Source organism: Toxorhynchites rutilus, chromosome 2 (assembly GCF_029784135.1).
Source record: "Toxorhynchites rutilus septentrionalis strain SRP chromosome 2, ASM2978413v1, whole genome shotgun sequence".
Lineage (NCBI taxonomy): Eukaryota > Metazoa > Arthropoda > Insecta > Diptera > Culicidae > Toxorhynchites > Toxorhynchites rutilus.
The window spans coordinates 93,368,948-93,387,968 of NC_073745.1; the positions used below are offsets into that span (position 1 = coordinate 93,368,948).

At 37.6% G+C, this 19,021-nt stretch overlaps 1 protein-coding gene across 1 annotated transcript in view; it reads right to left on the bottom strand.

Moving 5' to 3' along the window:
• Window positions 1-19,021, bottom strand: part of LOC129770631 (homeobox protein six1b) — an 81,228-nt gene that overhangs the window by 41,856 nt on the left and 20,351 nt on the right. Inside the window, exon 2 of the mRNA XM_055773591.1 lies at window positions 11,545-11,755. Within this exon, the coding sequence (XP_055629566.1) occupies window positions 11,545-11,755 (211 nt within the window). The remainder of the gene's footprint in view (window positions 1-11,544; window positions 11,756-19,021) is intronic.

Consider the following 19,021-nt stretch of genomic DNA (forward strand, 5'->3'; position numbering starts at 1 on the left):
CTCTGAATATGCACATTTTACTCTAACGGGTTCAAGCATATTTCAACAAGGCACCTATTAGCTTCCAAAAAATGTTTTGTTGGTTTGAATTCGGCGCTTGGATATTGTTTAAATTCAATATACAAATGATTGTCACATGGTCCACTCTGTCTGCACATGATATAAAGCGATTTCGCCATGGTAAATGGTACATGGTCCGCTATGACTGCATACTATGGGGGATTTCCGTTGATCAATCATAACAATTTCGATCCGTTATTACTGCTGTATGCCTGATTTTTCAAATCTGATAAATGTGGTATGTAGCTTACATAATGCTTAACCAAATGTAACCAATAACTCAAAATTCTTAATTTTGCGAGTTGGTCCGCTCTGACTTAACACCGACCACATGTACTGACGAAGCTATCCATGTAGCATCAATCATAGTAACCCGTGATTCAGGAGAAAAAAATTTACAACTCTATCAGTCGAACTCTAACCGTGATGGCGAAAACAGTAATGCTACTCCATTCAGAAGTGTTCGCGTTCAAAGAACGATACCCCGCTGCGTCGAAAACGGACATCGTGCGGCACTTTGTAGACGCCGGATATGTCCGTTCTGGCATCTACAACATCTTGGCACTATTGGACAACAATCAGGCCTCGAAAGAAAGCCCGGCTCCGGACAAGCGACAAGAAAAAGATGCTGAAGAGGAAGATCGAGGGAAAAGTGGCTACATCGCTGCGTTGCAACCGACCAAACAGTGAAAAAGTACCTGGCGAACATGGAAATACATGTCAGGAAGCGGAAGTCCCGTCTACTGATCTCAAGTCCGATTTCCCGGCGAATCGCGACGTGACGGTGGTGATGGACGACGAGACCTATCTCACCCTGGATGGCAACGACTGGCAGAGCACTTCGTATTTTAGTTCCCCCACGAAGGAAGTGAGCTCCGAAGTAAAGTTTATTTGACACACCAAGTTCCCCAAGAAGGTGCTGCTGTGGTTGACAATCAGCGAGAAGGGGATGTCAAAGCCGCTCTTCTCTAGCTCCGGACTGACCGTGAACGGGGAAATTTATAGTACGAAGTGCCTGCCGGAAGTTGCGTCGTACATCAAGAAATACCATAAGGGCGAAGATGCAGTGCTCACTAGTCGAAGCAATCGTTAGAGGAGATGGAGCGGCTGAATATCGATGTAGTACCCAAGTCGGCGAACACGCCCAACGTCTCCCAGCTACGCCCCATCGAGAATTTCTGGGCAAACCTGAAGCGTAAGATCTACTCCAACAATTTTGTTGCGAAAACTGAGAAGGAATTGATAAATAAAACGAAGAAAGAACTCAAAACCATGCCTACACGCATGTTTTCGTCCGCCATGGCGAATGTTCTGGTTGACTGCCGAAAAACCGCGCGCAAGAGCGTAGTTTTTTTGCGAGTAAGCTCATATAAATACTTTTCATGGAAAATTTATCTTAACTCAATTATCTGTCTTAGTTTTTTCATCACCATCCGAAAAGAGTCCATTTTTTTAATGCAAACGTGGTCATGAGTTCTCTCTAGGGCAGTTCGTGGAGCTGTTGTAGTAAATTGATCTCATCGGGTGTTAAGTTCTGTTTATTTACAGGAAAGAGAAGGGAGAACGAACAAGTGAATTCAGGAAAGTGAACCAGGCAAAATAATAACATAATTACTTCTAAGGAAGACATATATTCCATTCACTAAGACGCGACGCGAGACAAGACAAACATTTATTGTTTTTACTATTAAACGGTTTAAAAATTACCTTAAGTGTCGACCGGTTTCGGGCGCGAAGCTGCCCATCTACGGGACAATGTCCGACTTTGGATATATTCCCTAAAATTAAATGCAGTTTTTTTCAATTCAATATACTGTCTTTCTAATTATTCGGCAAAATGTTTTACAAAGAAGGATTTTTCAATGGTTTTTACTGAAATAAGAATAGACCGAAAAGCAGAAAAAAAATTGCGAAGATTAGCCAAAAACAGCACCTTTTTTTGTCAATAATTGATGCATTAAATTATGAACCGAATTTGTATCTGCGCTATTCAAGACGGAGAAGGGTTCCATATTATAAAAAAACATGGATAGCGAACGAAAAATATTAATTTAATGAAGATTATTTGAACAAGTACAAGTCTTTGCAGCCTTCCTGACATGAGGAAGTTTAGCCGTTCATATGAATAAGTTGAAAACACAGATATTAATAGCAAAATATTTTCAATAAAATTGGAGATTGCAGTATCGGGTAAAAGAAAACCCATCAATGTTACAAGGTGGTGTTGAAGGAAGTTCAGGATTTTCTGTGGAGTTTTCACCACTTGTAAAGTCCAACTTTCTCGTAGTGGCTATACGCCGTCTGCGATGCGTACGCGGATCTTTCCTTTCGCTGTCAACAAACTAACCAACAGTGAACCGAATCTGATCCGGGCAACCACACAACGCGTCTACACATTTTCTGCTGATCCGCTCCTTTCGGTTGTTATGTGTACCCCCACCGAATGGACCACCGAAGCAACAATAACAACAATTTCATTCCGTACCGCATCCCAACAAAAGCCAGCGCGTTTATCAAAACGAATAATAAAATGAAATTGATATCTGATACCGTGAGCAACGGGCTCTGCTCCTACCCTCCGTTGCTTGCTTGCTCATCCGAAGACCCACAGAACGGAACGCGGGACCAACCGTTGATTTGTTGTCACCCATTGCGCGCGACGGTTACAAAAAGGAACCAGTATCTGTGACTCAGCGACGGAGAAGTACTGCGTGTCACCCAGCCGTGGAAACCACCAGACGCAGAACAAAGAAGGGACTCTCGGGTCCACATCTTGAGATCTTTGATATCGTCGTTATGATTGTTGTTATTACGGGTTATACGATTCTCGTTGGCGCGTTATCAAGGTCCATCTCAGCCGAGAGTGATATGTTTGGCCACCCGGCAGTGGTAATTGTTACCACGTTCAGATTTCCGTGCATCAGTTCTTAAGCCCGTTCATATTTTTGAGAACATTGACGGTTGTTGCATCTCACTGATATTTTTCATCTTTTATACTTATATGATAATGTTGTGCTAAAATTTGTGCTATTCAAATTATTCAGATCTTTGAGTACCTAGCGAACGACATTTGTGTACACAATCCATTTAAACCAACCCAGCGTTGGACGCCACCCTATCTCAAAAGCACCATACACAGCAGGGAAGCCCGAGGGATAGGTGAATATTAAATAAAATAAAATGCTTAAAACACCATAACTTTTATAGACAAATAAATTTAATTACTTCTCCCCCACATCTTCTATGACACTTTGCTCACACCTCCTCTTTCCTTCAACATCCGAATCATGCCTGCGACCGCTGCTGCGGTGGCTGCTGTGGCAGATTAGCAGTGGATAAGAGAAACTGGAGACAGGTTTCACTGATGATTCGATTCGATTTCGAGTGCCACAAATCGACGTCGACTCGGATATCGTTTTTGGTGGTTTTGAAATTTGTCTCCTCGCGTTGCTTTTTTTCTTCTCCCGTCGAGATTCAACCGTGCTGATACCATCAGTCATCGGACCGTGGCAGGAACCAAGCCCAAGCCGAGAGTTGTCTCCCACTAGTCGTTTTATTTGTATTCCTTTCTCTTCTCCTTATTGATATATTTATGTTTTTTTATTTATAAATATAAATTTTAAACGGGGTGAGAGGGAGACAATCACCTACTGACAAACGAACAAGCTAAAGAGTTGCTCTATTGAGCATAAACCGGCTGATATCGTTACGCATCTCTATTTTTAGCACACCGAATATTGGAACAAACCTGAGTAGGGGAGCCGCGAGTAAGACGGACAGTGGGGGTATAATGGACAGGTGGATGATTTGTATAGTTGCATTATGAATTTCAAATTTCTGTTGATGAGAAACCCTTCTTTATGCTATTCTATAATACAGGTCGGACTCGATTATCCGGGATTTTCCGGAATTTTAGACTCGATTATCCGGAGTATTTTATTTTTGATTTTCAGAAATTTAGAATAATTTGTATAACAATTCTATATTGAATAGCTAATATGTGTATCAAAAGAAAGGGCTTGACTAGTAGAATGCAGTTATTTATGAAAAATGCAAATCCAAGATGGCGGCCACTACAAAATGGCGGATTACATATTTTCTCATAACCCCATAGGTATGGATATCTGATGAAAGAACTTGACTAGTAGAATACAGTTATTTATGAGAAATGCAAATCTAAGATGGTGACCACTACAAAATGGCGGATTACCTATTTTCTCAGAACCCCATCAATATGGATATCAAATTAAAAGACTTGACTGGTAGAACATAGTTATTTATGAAAAATGCCCAAAAATGTATCAAAAGAAAGTTCTCGACTAGTGGAACATAGCAGATAATAAAAAATCCAATTTCAAGATGGCCGCAGTCCCCAAGCAACTAATTATTTTTTGAATGGTTTCATTCAGCTTGACCTGTTTCTATATATGTTTGAATGTTTGTTGGGTTGTCCCACATTCCTGTTCCATTCCTGTTGACTGATTGATCTGAAATTTGGAACATACTTTTAATCCTACTGTCATTATAAAACTGCGTATTCCATAATGTTGAAAAATTCAATTTGGCAGCCGCTAAAAAATGGCTGAATGGCTTGATTTGGGGAATACATCACACTATGAACAACTTAAATTCGAAAAGGTCGCCGCCACAAAATGGTCGACTATGTATTTTTTGCAATCCCCTCAATATTGGTATCAAATGAAATGATTTGACTAATAGAATACAGTACAGGTCGGACTCGATTATATACAATTTTGGACTCGATTATATTCATTATATTCATCAAATATGATCGTCTATCACCTCCTGAGAGAATCTGAATAAATTATTTTTTTTCATGTGAGAAAGGTGTTTTCTGACTTTAAGGGGATGAATCAAAAATCAAATTCCTCTTTTATTTTCAAAACAAAAAACGAAAAATACATGCAAAAAAAAACAAATAAAGAAAAAAATTGTTTACTCGATTATCGATTGAAGTTTTCCGTCTTACCCCCATCTCCCCTAAGCATTTTCATGAATTTGGAAATTGTAATTCGAACCGGAATTTTTTACCATATTCTATGTGCAATAATAATATATTCAATAATATTCTTATGCAATAATAATATATCCAATAATAATATATACAGTTCGTGAATGATTATAATGGCTACCGTTTCGAAGCAGAGTATCCAGCAGCAACCGTGACTATAGCTATAAATCACTATGTGGACTACATGCTCGCTAGCACTGAGACGGAAGCGGAAGTCATTGAACTCGTGAAGGCACCCAAACTCCTCCCAAACTCCTCTTGGGTGTCTAATGAAGAGAAGAACCTCAATTTATCAGCAGCAATAGCGAGGGAAAAATTTTTGGGAACGTAACAAAACACATCGACGGATTGTTTTATGTTTAAAATTTGCTATCGACGTTTCGATGCGGCGCTATTTGACGGGAGTCGGACTCCAACCAAGCGAGAGTTGCTTCGCTTCTTAATGACAATTTTTGACCCGTTTGGTCTCATATCGCATTTCTTGATGCTTCTCAAGGTTCGCTTTTCAGGAAGTATGGCGAATTGGAGTGAAATGGGATAAACAAATAACAGAAAAGCAGATTACAGAATATTACGTTATTCGGGATACAAGCGACGGAGAGGTTCGGTCAAGCGTACTGTTCTACTGCAAAAATGCTGAGTCGGTTGTTATAGCGAGTAACTCTCTGCGATGGAGGGATATGATGAGGGTTACAGCAGTATACAGTAATAGCAGTAACACTCGCAAACTAAGCCCTTTTTTGAACCCCGCAACCCTTTTGCGTATGAACAGCAGGGCTGCAGAATGTGTGTTACTATTTCCGGAAGGAAGAAGAAATTATGCTATCCGAAGAGCATCTCGTCACGCACTTAATGCTTTCAGATTTCCATGAAAGGTTCATCACCGGAACTATGCAACGACTGCTAATGAAGTACGTCGCAGATTTTGTATTATATATTTTGTATTGCATACAGGTGTCAACGGTGTCGGAGCCGCAATGTTAGTCCGGTGCCATCAGAAATGGCTTAACTTCCTCAAATTATGTTTGTCTTTCTCTCACGTTGGAACTAATTTTCTCGGGCCGACTAAAGGCATTGCGAGTCGTAAAGTAGAAAAGCTTTGAAGAGTTCTGATGACGACTTCATGTCACGGTCGTCAGTCAATCAGCACGAGTTTTTGTATTATGGCGTTGAATAGTTTCATTGCTCGTCGAGGAGCTCCTACCTGCTTCTATAGCGACAGAGGAACAAATTTCATTGGCGCTTCTAAAGAACTATGTGAGTATGTCCGGGTTCTAGATAAGCACCAGATGTCACAGGACTTCACTTCGACTACGGAGTCCTGAACCGGTGCTCGCCCCCAATTATTTTCTATTGGGTTCAGCGGAGGGTCCGAAGCCTTTGGCACTGTGTGACGATAATGTACAAGCTGTGCGTCTGGTTGGCTGGTTGGTTGCGGAACTACTTCACTGTAATTACCAAAAGATCTGAACCATTTAAACCGATTTTCATGGGAGACATCGTTGAAATTGTGGATCCTGAACATCCACGAAATTGCTGACCAAAGGATCAAGAATCTGGTACCGTGGAAAAAGGAGGTCTGATACGTAGAGCTACAGTCCAAACATCTAGAGGTATTTACGAACGCCCAGCCGTTATTTTAGCCGTACTCGATATCTGGAGCGATCGAATTTGGCATACGAGGGAGGAATGTACCTACCCTTCGGTTTTGTGTCGCTCCTAAGATATCTGTGTCTCCAGTCAAATCAGCTTGCCTGTAATGTAAATGATACATTGGCCAGCTGAATAAAGATCAATAGAATTACTATTAAAGAGATGATTTCCATGCGTAGAACATGCAGTGCATTGCATCTGATTTTATTGTTCCTTACATTGGTTGCTAGAATAAAAATAATTACTTAATTTTTTATTATTCACTATTGTAATAAAAATTTAAAATTCTATTGTAGATTACATGCTAAACCAAAACAATGTTTCGAGCTTAACTTAAAATCCCTATATCCCACGAATTGAACTAAAGGTAAAAAAGTTATAAGCGTTAATTAAAAACGTGTAATTACAGGGAAATCAACGAAGAAGATAATCCAGAGAAGATTGACTAAGGAAGCTTATATTTTTCTTTGTCGCAGGGTATTAACGACAGCAATTGTTGCGGAACAAATTTTCACCTTCAGCTTTCCACCGAAGAACACAGATCTCCCCGCTGGAGAATACCTTGTTCACATCCGGCTCGAAATGCGCAACTCTTTAACGCCCCTTTCAACCCGGAAAAAAATTCTTAAATTCACGTAAATTTGATGATCGATCGTAAAAAAAAATTCTTCGTGTTTTTGAAGGTTAGACATTCAAGAATGTGCACTTGGAAGTATTTTTTTTTTTGAAATTTCGTTTATTTACCGATTTATAGATATTTTAGTAACGCGGTATCTAGACTCAAACTTCAAACGCGTTTGTATCGAAACAACTTTTTTCAAGCTGGCGTACATTATATCTAAAGTTCTACAGAGCCGATTTATTTCTAATTTGATGTGAAATCACCTTTATACATAACTCTATCGCGCGAACCACCCAATAAAAAATATTAATTATTATTTTTAAATTTTACAACGTTTGTAAAATTTAAAAATAGGAGTAAAAATGTTTTAAACAGCATTTTTTTTCCCACCAAACGACCGCCTTTTCCTCAACCTTTTTTTGTTAACCGGTCTAGAATCCTTCGCGCCATGGCATAACTTTTTTTAAACGTCCTTACTTCAACGGCTCGTAAGATTCAATGGAATCCCTACATAAAATCATAAAAATCAATTTGTAAGATGTATCGAAATTTGACACATAACTCTTCTGTACAATGCTTTTTATGAGGTGAAGTGGTGAAGATTGACGGAATCATGACGGCTGGGTCATACTGCATCATCCTGCGTGAAAATCTCGAGATCTCTCTCAACGAGGAGGCCATTGAAGAGCACTTCGTTTTCGAGTAGGATAGCGATCCGAAGTGCATCCTATTGGATGGCCTCTACAAAGCCGAAATTTTTCCACCTATTGAAAGCCTGTGGACCATCCTCGGCGCTAGGGTCGACAAATCCGGTGTCACAAATAAAATCAATTATTTTGAAACCCTGTAGCACGCGTGGGAGGTACTCGACCCACAGTACCTGAAGAACCTTGTGAAGAGCATGCCGAAGCGCTTACAGGAGGACTTGTGAGCTAAAGTTTTTTTTTTGCTTGAATACATTTTTTCTATAGGAAAAACATTAATTTTTTCCTCAGTACAACATGAAATTTAAAAAGGACATAGTTCGACAATGTTGTAGTCCTAGCTATTTGAGACATCTTTGTAGAACAAAGTTTTTTTCTATCTCTTGAAATAACCGATATAGCGCCTTTTTTCTATGTTACGCTAGGGTCACCATGAAAAAAAAACTGTTTTTCTGCTCTTACTTTTATATGTCAGATTCTACATATAAACTGTCTTCAAAAGACTTTTAGAAGTTACTAACTCAACTTCGCTCAAAGTTATTGATATTTTTTCCCAAAAACACGCTCTTTTCAAATGTTTGTCATTCTTTCTGGGGAAATCATAAAAAATGTTAGTTGACGTAATTTGAAAGAAAAAATTTCACTCTATACAATGCGTTTCAAAACTATGTTATTTTTTGTGTTTGAGTAAACTAAAATTGCAATCATGAGTTTTTGGGTAAAAAAACTTCAATAACTTTAAGTATTAAGAAATATAAAAATTAAGTATTTGAAATATAAAAGTTAAAGCAAAAAAAAAACGTTTTTTCATGGTTACCCTAATGCAACTTAGATAGAAAGCGCAAAAAACAACTTTGTGCGAGATATTTGTTCTTTAGACAAAAACTATCTTCAACAAAGTTGTTACAAACGAAAGGGCGCTCATTTTTATGTTATCAAAAATAGGGTGACCAAAATTGTCGATGAAATAAAAAATCTAACTTTCTTATCTTTGTAGATAGAGATAAACATAGTCGAACAATGTTGTAGTCCCAATCATTTTAAACAACTTTGTAGAACAAAGTTTTTATCTATCTTTCAATATAATCGATTTAGCGCGTTTTTTTCTAAGTTGCTAAGTTACCCCAAAAAGAATAACAAACAATTGAAAAGTGCGTATTTTTTTGGGAAGAAATATCAATAACTTTGAGTAAAGTTGAGGTATTGACAAGTTCTGCATAGCAAAATATTTGTATTAGGAAGCTCTAGAAGTCTTCCGAAGACAGTTTGTATGAAGAATTTGACACATAAAAGTTAGAGCAAAAACAGTTTTTTTTCATGGTGACTCTAACGTAACCTAGAAAAATGGCGCTATATCGGTTATTTCAAGAGATAGAAAAAAACATTGTTCTACAATGATGTCTCAAATAACTGTAACTACAACATTGTCGAACTATATTTACCTCTATCTATAAAGATAAGAAAGTTAGATTTTTTATTTTATCGACAATTTTGGTCACCCTATTTTTGATAACATAGAAATGAGCGCTCTATCGTATGTAACAACTTTGTCGAAGACAGTTTTTGTCTAGAGAATAACTGTCAAGCTCTAAATGCTAATTTCCACTTAATTACATCTCCTGGACCATTGTGCACTGTACTTGAGAATGAGTATATGTAATTTCAGAAACAATTTATCGACTTAATGATTATATTTATTTTAAAGAAAATATAATTTGTAATCATTAAATAATAAAGACTAGTCGCATTCGCATTCGACTCTGTGGCGATATTGGTGAATTGAGTTGTTTCGTATTTCGATGATAACAAAAAGTATAATCTTTGCACTTAAACTGGTTGAAAGATCGGTCAATGGGTCAATTCCTCTGCCCAAGTTGTAATCTATCACTCAGGTAATCACATGAGAAATTACAAAGAAGAAAATGATACAATGCTGACATCCCTCAACTAAGAAAAATGTTTTCATGTGATCGAATTTAATTGAGATTTACTTATGTCCAATATAACAAAGAAAAGTCAACCAAAATATTTTTTTTACTCAACAGTTGAATGGTTTCGCTTACACTCAAAAATTTTCGTTGAAAAAGATATTAACAACACGGGAGCAATTTGAACAAGAGCGTAACGATCATTCGAAGAATGTGATGCGTCCCATAACCGACGGCTGTGTACCCTTTCTCTCGCAGCATTGTATGGCTGCTAAACAGAGCTTCCACCGTGTTCGGGGAAGCCCAAAGAATGCAAATAAAACCACTTCGAAAAAACTTAGCAGAACAATTTCTATCTGACCAAACCCTCTCGAACAATGTGGATCACGAAGCCACCTCCACGGCGAAGGGTCGAGTCGTGGTTCGCACACAACTTCGATGCACTTGTGTACCTGTTCGGCTTGATAGAAGCATGCTTCGAAAGATAATATATAATGCCTAAATGACGATTGGCTGAGAGAACTGTGAAATGAAGGATGAGGGATGACGATAAAACACGGGAAAAGCAATGCAGCAGAACAGCAGCAGGAAGTTGAGTGTAATCGGTGCAGGATTAAAGTCCACGTCGTATCAAAGATGTGAACAAGAGGAAGAAGAGCCGCTATTGAATCAAGATTTTTAACGCATCATTCTCTGTTATTGTCCATAATTTATTATAAGTAAACAACACTCGGCAGGAATTACCTAAGTAGGAAGCGAGGAAGTGAAGGACGATTTGACCACAGAAACATGTGCAATAGAATGCGGCGGAGATGATTTGCATGAAAATTAATTAAATGAAAACCTTATGACAGAGTTCGGACGGAGGGCGTTCGAAAGCGAAGGGATTCCCAATGGCAACATAAAGGTAACATATTTGAAGCATACCGTCAGAAGCTGACTGCGGCGGCGCTTGTAGTGGTGGTTTTTTTGCTCGTTTTAAGTTTATTTTTCTAAAACAAACAAAACAACATCTGAGCAATCATCATCTGGAGGATGACTTTGTTTGGCCTCTTCTGCCTCTGTTGGTTATTTCTTCAACTCGAATAGTTTGGAGGAAATGAGTACTTGGAAAGTTTCTTCTCGGGATTCATCTTTCTCTTTTTTTTTATTCCCATTAATTTTAGCTCTGGTGGAAGGGAAAATGCAGTAGGTTACATCGATAGCATCTTATATATGTCAGAATGAATTGTAGTCATTATTTCGCCTATCAGAAAACACTGTTGGTGAGTATTCAGAGCGTAGATTGGAGCATAGAAACATTACTAAATTGCAAAATTCAACCTACTAATCTTCTGGCCTTCATATTTGGCAAATCGTAAATTGGCCAAAAAAAGACATTCGAAAAATGTCTTAATAGTTTTTATGTAGGTGCCAACAACAGGCTAAGATATATCGGAACGGGTTTTCATAAGCGTGCCTGTTCACTAGTCAACTTTGATCTGCATAAATCGTATGATTAGCCCCATGTGGAAAAAAACGACAGGTTCAACTTTTTTTACTTACCCTTCAGCCAGAGTGCTTGTAGTTTGGCATGGTTGTGGGGAGAATACTGATGATGTTCCAGCAATCGGTACAGTTCCTTGAAGTTCCCCCGGTGGAATGCAACGACGGCCTTCGCTTTGAGCACAGATTCATTCAGCTGCAACTTATCACAGTGTGGCAGTGACCACAGGAACATACCGAGTCGTTCAATGTTACCCGATTGCTGTAAAGCCTGTCGTGGAGGAAAAATAGAGAAAAAAAAATGGATCTGAATAATCAAAATTACTAATAAACACTACAAGTTCATCAACACGCGTTTCTCACGAGCCAATTCTACGGCGATACGCAAAGTATGCTAAAATATGAATGGCAGCAAATGTTCTACTAAAACTGACACACGCAACCTGAATCGAAACTGTGGGAAAATATGTTTCCTCGAACAGCTCGGGAGGACGTTCACTTTTAGTCGCAGAAAAGTGCCACCTTTGGTTATTAACATTACAGCACACGCTTTAAATTCACCATGCTCAACTATTGTTTGGAGAAGTGATGTCAGTTTCAAATTACGCACAAGGAAACATAGCAAAAAATATAAAACCAGCTAGCAGCAGATTCGATTGAAGGCCGCTTGACACCTGAGCTGTGTTTGTTGTGAAAGTTCGTTGACACATTAGAATCATTCCTTCTATTTTAATGAGGAATCACGGCCAATAAAAATTAATTAAAGAACACGGGAAATGAGCTTTCTTCCTGTATTTAACGTTTCTAGTGATCCATACGCTACAAAGTAGTGGATCGACTTTAGATATGCTATAAATCACTCCGCGCAACGGCACATGATTCATGCTCGGTTTTCAATTCTCTGCACAGATCCACAAATCACTGAGCGTAAAATTGCAACAACGTATCAAATTTTACCTTTGCTATTTCAGCACGACATACGAACAAGCTGTACCAACAAGTCCATCGTTCTGCTCGATTTCCCGCCGCATATATCCGAACGTGAATCGATGCCTCTGGTGTTCTAGCATATGAAATACTAGCAGGCAGCGTTTGCTTCGGCTGGTATTCCAAACTAAACTACTAAAAATATACACTAATAGCGAGCGTTCGCAAGATAGAGCACACCAAAAATAAGTCTTTGTGTGAGCTTGCCAGTATTCAATAGAAACCATTAATGAGGACATCTGTTGAGGAGCTGAGGAAACGCGCGGTGTGCATTTGGACACATTTTTGATTAATTAATTTTGTGTGGATGTTACTGCTGACATCGCAAGGATGACACATATTCATTCCGACCTATTGTTTATTTCTGTACAGTTTTTTAAGCCTCGGCATTCCGAAGCTCAGCCGAGCTCAGCCAGAGGTTTTTCCATTGACGCGCAAGCATGTCAGATGTACATTATCACTTACATCAAATTGTATAACCGTTGAGTTCTCTCTCTACTCTCTCTTTCATACTCTGACACTGAATACTCTAATAGAGCTTGTCATATCCGTGAGAGAATTGATATGCTCTCAAACATTATATTGATTTATATTTCTTACTCTTTTCTTGATTTTTCTAGTTCCTTAAAATGGGCATTTCTATTCAATTCAATCCAATTAATGATTCTAAAGCAAAAATGTATAAATGTTAATACGAGTTTTGCTCCTTAATACTTTGCGGACCGCTCACGAGATTTCTCGTTTTCGCGTTCCTTCTTTATGGACTTGTGTGGAATTAGCGGATAAATGTTTGCGTGCAAGTTTCTGTTCAACGTCTTGCTGAATTAAATGAATTATTTCAGTTGAAATGAATTGATTGTTTATCAAGTGACAACTTTCAAAATCATGCTCATTAGATAGAGAATTGAATTCATCTTTCCACACAATAATTTTTTTTTCTTGACCGTAACAGAGAAAAGTTATACTGAAACGTGAACATGGGTCAATATAGGAAAATATACAGAATTTTGAAAATCAAAAAAAGTTGTTCGAATAGAGTTATGGAAGTTATTTGATAGAGAAATCTTTTACCTATCTTCCAGCCAAAATTTTAATAATCGAAAAAGGGTTTCAGAAAAGTTATAGGCGAAGTTGTATGGAAGAAATTAATTGTTTTAAAGAAAATTGAAAAAAAAAATATTTGAAAGGACCCAAAACACATTCTCGAGATAGTACTTATTCGATAGAGAATATTTTTATCTATCTTTAGCAAAATTTCCATTGGTCGGAATAGAGTTCAAGAAAATTTATAGCCCAAAACCTATACAACTTGTATGGGGAAAATTAATAAATTTAAAGAAAGTTTAAAAAAGTTATTTGAATGGACCCGAAACACATTTTTGAGATAATACTCATTGGATAGAGAATACTTTTATCCATTTTTAGCCAAATTTCGTTGGCGGAAATGAGTCTGTTATGGGCCAAAATGTATACAATTTGTAGGAGGGAAATTAATAAATTCAACAAAAATGAAAATAGAACTTTTTCACCCACGAAAAAAAATTAAACAAACAGAGTGCGAAATCGAAATTTTTAGGCGATTTTTGAAATGCTTCCGAATCGTGAAATATCAACGCATGAAGATGGGATATAAATCACTTTAAAGCATAATTTACATGGATTTACACGGAATATTTTACAGAGAAAATTTTATTTCGATGTATGTAGAAGTAGTGGACAAAAATATCGGGAAGAAATGAGAAATCGATTTCTTTCTGTTTTTTCAAATATAGCAAATTTTTTATTTATTTTTTTTAACAATGATGGCCCACCTCATTCCCCTACAAAGGTTTGAGCGGGTTATTTTGAAGATAATTGAATATTGGAGTTTTCGTTTATAGCATAAAACTAAACCAGTGAGCAAGATAATTATAAAAAATAAGAAAAAAAACGGACTGGTTTTGTCACAGGCATAAAAGTTTTACCAAATGAACAAATTGAGGCATTACGTGAGTGCGTTTCGTCGATGGCATGTCAAGAAAATTTTCAACCCGAAAAAATCCTTGACCGATCGTAAATTGAATCCAATGCCTATGTCCGTATCAGCCGTGAGTTTACAAGAGTCTTTCCGCTTTACTAGAATCCCGATAACGGTCTACTGTGTGATCGTTCTTGAGTCCAGATAGCTGAACAATCTGGACTCTCTCTTGAAAATTTAGTTCTCTTTTGCATATGTTTATTCTCAGTTATCTATGCCTGTCAACGTGCGATGATCAAACTATTGTAGACTTCACAGTAATTTTAAAATAAATAACAATTCAACAACTAAAGCTAATTAAATACCATCATTATTATAGTCTTCAGACATTAAAAACAACAAAAAACAGGCACACAGATACACATATGCAAACAAAAACAGTAATCTATCCATCAATACCTCGTCAATCCACAGAATATAGAACAGGTAACAAGTCTAAATCATTTTTCAAGAACTCCTTGCAAATAGTTCGGAATGTTCTTATGTTCGATGTTGTCTTTGCTTCAGTTGGCAGTGTGTTGTATAAACGATAGTTTTTACAATAAATTCCGGAAGTTCATAATTCTGAGGTCACTTGCTTGCCTTGTATTGTATTGGTGAATATCTCTTCCAAAAGTATTGTATTGTAATTGTATTCTGTAAATAGTTTGGTATCATACCATTTATCTTTTTAAATATAAAAGTGAACGTACAATATTTTATACGCTGACCGACTGACATCCATTGAAGGCATTCTAACATAAAGCTTCGTGGAGTTCGTCGTTCGCATTTCAATATCAAACGCATGGCTTTACATTGTAGCAGTTGCATCCGTTGCATTTATCTTTTGTTAGCAAGGAACAACACAGATGCACAATAATCAAAATGCGGAGCAATCAATGCTTTGTAGGTCGTCATTTTGCTTTCGAATGTCAGAAATCGATTTATTCTACAAAGTACTCCGTATTTTTGAGCTGCTTTTTTATTATGTAGTTTATGTGTTCGTTAAAACGTCGCATTTCATCTAAAATAACGCCAATATATTTAATTGATGATGCCCTCTCCACTGTTATGATGTCCGTCAATGGTTATAGTCAGGTTGTTACACTCAACAACACGTGTTGATACAACCATGTACTTCGTTTTGTTAATGTTTAATTTCAGTCTTTTCCATTTTAGCAAGCCATCTAGATGTTGCAGTTCATGGTTCATTTTTATGTAACAACCTTGCAACGTGTCTTCCACAACAAATATCACAGTGTCGTCTGCAAATAAATTCACGTCACTATGGTTTAACACCTGTTTAATATCGTTAATGTATAGCAAGAACAATAGTGGCCCCAGAACTTCCTTGAGGCACACCCAAATTTACTGGTTCCGCCGATGATTTACAGTCTCTGTAAGTAGTGATCTGTGTTCGGCCGTAGAGGTAACTCTCAAACCAGTTTATTACAGATCCGGATACACAATAAGCAATTCTATTAACTTTCGCCGATCAATCGTTTCGAAAGCTCTTTATAAATCAATAAATACGGCTAGAACAACTTTCTTACTTTCGATAGCCTGTTTCCACTTCAAGAACAACAAATTGAGAGCCGTTTCACATGAATGGTGTTTCCTGAATCCAGATTGCTCATCAACCAGTATCCCATTTATCGTTATATGTTCCAAAAGTTGTTCCTTTACTACGATTTCAAAGATTTTCTCGTACATTGGTAACATATTCACAAGTCTACGATCTTCTGGTTTTGATGATCAATCAAAACCCAATCAATGTTGAAATCGCCAGTTACCACGATTCGTTTTTCTTCATACAACAGCACTTTTTGTATCCATACATCTTCCAAAAATACTAAAAAGTCCTTGTCACTGCTACTAGGTGAACGGTATATTCCAGCATTGATTCCAGGCATTTTAGAGCCATGAATTTCTACAGCCAGAAACCAATTGTCTCCAAATATCTCGTTAGATATTTCTTTAAACCTCAACGAGCTACAAATGTACATGGATACGCCTCCAGTATGCACATATCTGGACAAGCAATTCACCATTGTGTATTCAACAATATTGAATCCTTTAATTCAGACATTTCTGTAAGGTGTGTTTCAACCATAACTAACACTTTCGGTTTTTTGTTGAATAACAGTAATTTTATTTCGTCGAAATGTGTGCGTAGACCGGCAACATTTAGATAAAGTAATTCATGTTTATGATTCACTTCTTTCTTGGATTGCTAAACAGAGTAGTCTACCAATTCCTTCTTCCTATTATATATACGTAGGAACAGTATTCCATGTTTCACAAAAAACACTGCGTCCGGAATAAACATGTACACGCTGCTGTTCACAGTTTTGTGTTTGAGTACAAACATGATTTTTTCGTACCTATGTTAGAAAATGTGATATGTTTGTATTCGTGGTATGTTTGGACATACGATGTTTAATCCCAATGTTTCACATGATGTTCGAACATGGTGTACAGTTTCTCTTGCATTTTCACCCCAAGCACCGGCAGTGCGTAGAGTAGAAGAAGCGAATCGGACACCACACCACCACCACTCAACGCGTGGTGTGTTGGTATGTTGACATGGAAAAAATGCTTTCCTTTCATGACAATGGGTGCTTCATCAAAAATATTGGGCAAATAAAATAAACCTCTTTTTCTGTTCTGAACAAAATACACATCGATTGATATGAGAGTTTTTCACATTTGATACCATTATTTAGTGCACCCATCAATTTATATATTGAATTCATGTAACATTCGCTATTATTAACTATTTGAATAAGTACTAAAATTGAATTATTCAGCAGTGACATGTTAGGCGTGACGCTAACCACTCGACCACGGAAGCAACAATTTTGGCTGGATCTTTGAATACAAATGGCCAATACTGCTTGTTCGCGACGATCGCGACCCGAGCTATAAAACGAGCGGAGAAGAGGAGAAGAAAGGATGATGCAATCGCATGCACACATAGCATATGTAGTGCAGTGTAAGTGTAGCTTTTAGTTTTTTCCTTCATTCAGTTTGTGATAACATTGAGAAATGAATGGTGTGTTTTAGCCGCTGAAATTTCTCTGCTGGTTCTGCTGTGTGCCGCTGAAGGTTGCATCTAAAACTAATTTTTGGGTATTAATTTTTTTGGTCAGCATTTGTACGACGTCGCCCGCTATGCAGTCGGCTCCCCAGACTTTAATTGCCAACATGCACGCAAAAAAAAATAGAAAGCTTCGTTCTATTCAGAGAATGTTTTCTTTGAACGAAACCAAGGATTTTTTAATCAGACTTGCAAAATGTGCATGAACAATCTATAACTTTTACTTAGTCGCGGCAATACATACACACTCTTTACAGATACACGGGCCGAAGGTTGTGCAGTCCACTGATGATTCAACAAGAGCCAAAGGTTGTACCGCTCATGACAACTCTACACGAGCTGATGATTGCGCCGGCTAGTGATCATTCTATCCTGGATTCCTCGAGTCGAAAAAGACGCACCACGCTAGATATGGGGTGCAGACTAGGGGGTCGTTGCTGATTAACGGTCAGCTGCATCCCAATAGGAAGTATCCCATGTCGGGCACACGTACAGAGCACTGAAGACTGCAACATCCCAATTATGAGAACACTTGTAATACTAACCTCGAGCCAACCGCGAGTAATCGGTTACATATTACTAACATAGTTGTAAGCAAACATTGTCAAAATATTGAACTCCCGGCCCCGTTAGGCTGACGCCATATGAGCCTTAATAAAAATATATATTTTGGTGCATGAACTTATAGCCTCTTAGTTCGTGCAATTTTTGAAATGCGAACTAAATTTCAAGTTCGTTTCTGTGAAAAAGTATTCTACGAAGAAATGTTTTGGGATGAATAATTTCTTTCCGTGTATGAAAAGAAACGAAACGAAAGCAACGAATACTGCGACATCGGGTGATATGTTTGTACATGATGTTCTTGAATTATAAACATCGTGTTTGTTTTCACATGTCTATGTTTGTGTATTATTGTTCGTGTTGGGGATAGACACTCAACACTAGCGAGAATCATGTTTGAATTCAAACAAAAACATGGAATTTTCACATCGCGTGGACATGTGTAAGTGTTTTTCGGAAGACTGCGTAGGAATATAGGACAGTTAGCTCCCATGCAAAATGATTTGTATCAATTTAAATATTCTGCTCGTTTTTAATTTCCGTACAATTTGGACATTTAATTTCTTCAGACGTACAATTTTTAAACTCATGATTATTTCCACATTTTGAACATTCGCTCAATGTAGCTTTGCAATTTACAATCTTATGACCGTAATCACAGCATTTGAAACATCTGAGAATCGTCAATCCATCAACAATTCGACATTTCTCAAAACCACAAAATACTGATTTATTTTCCATCAATTTTGTATGTATGTCTCCATCCATGCAGTAAACTTTTCGTAATTTAAAATGCTTGCTGCTCTGCATTATTGGGTTTCGTTTCATTAATGTAGTTTTCAACTCAATCTCATTCATGTCGTCACTATATCCAATTATTCTAACCGTTGGTT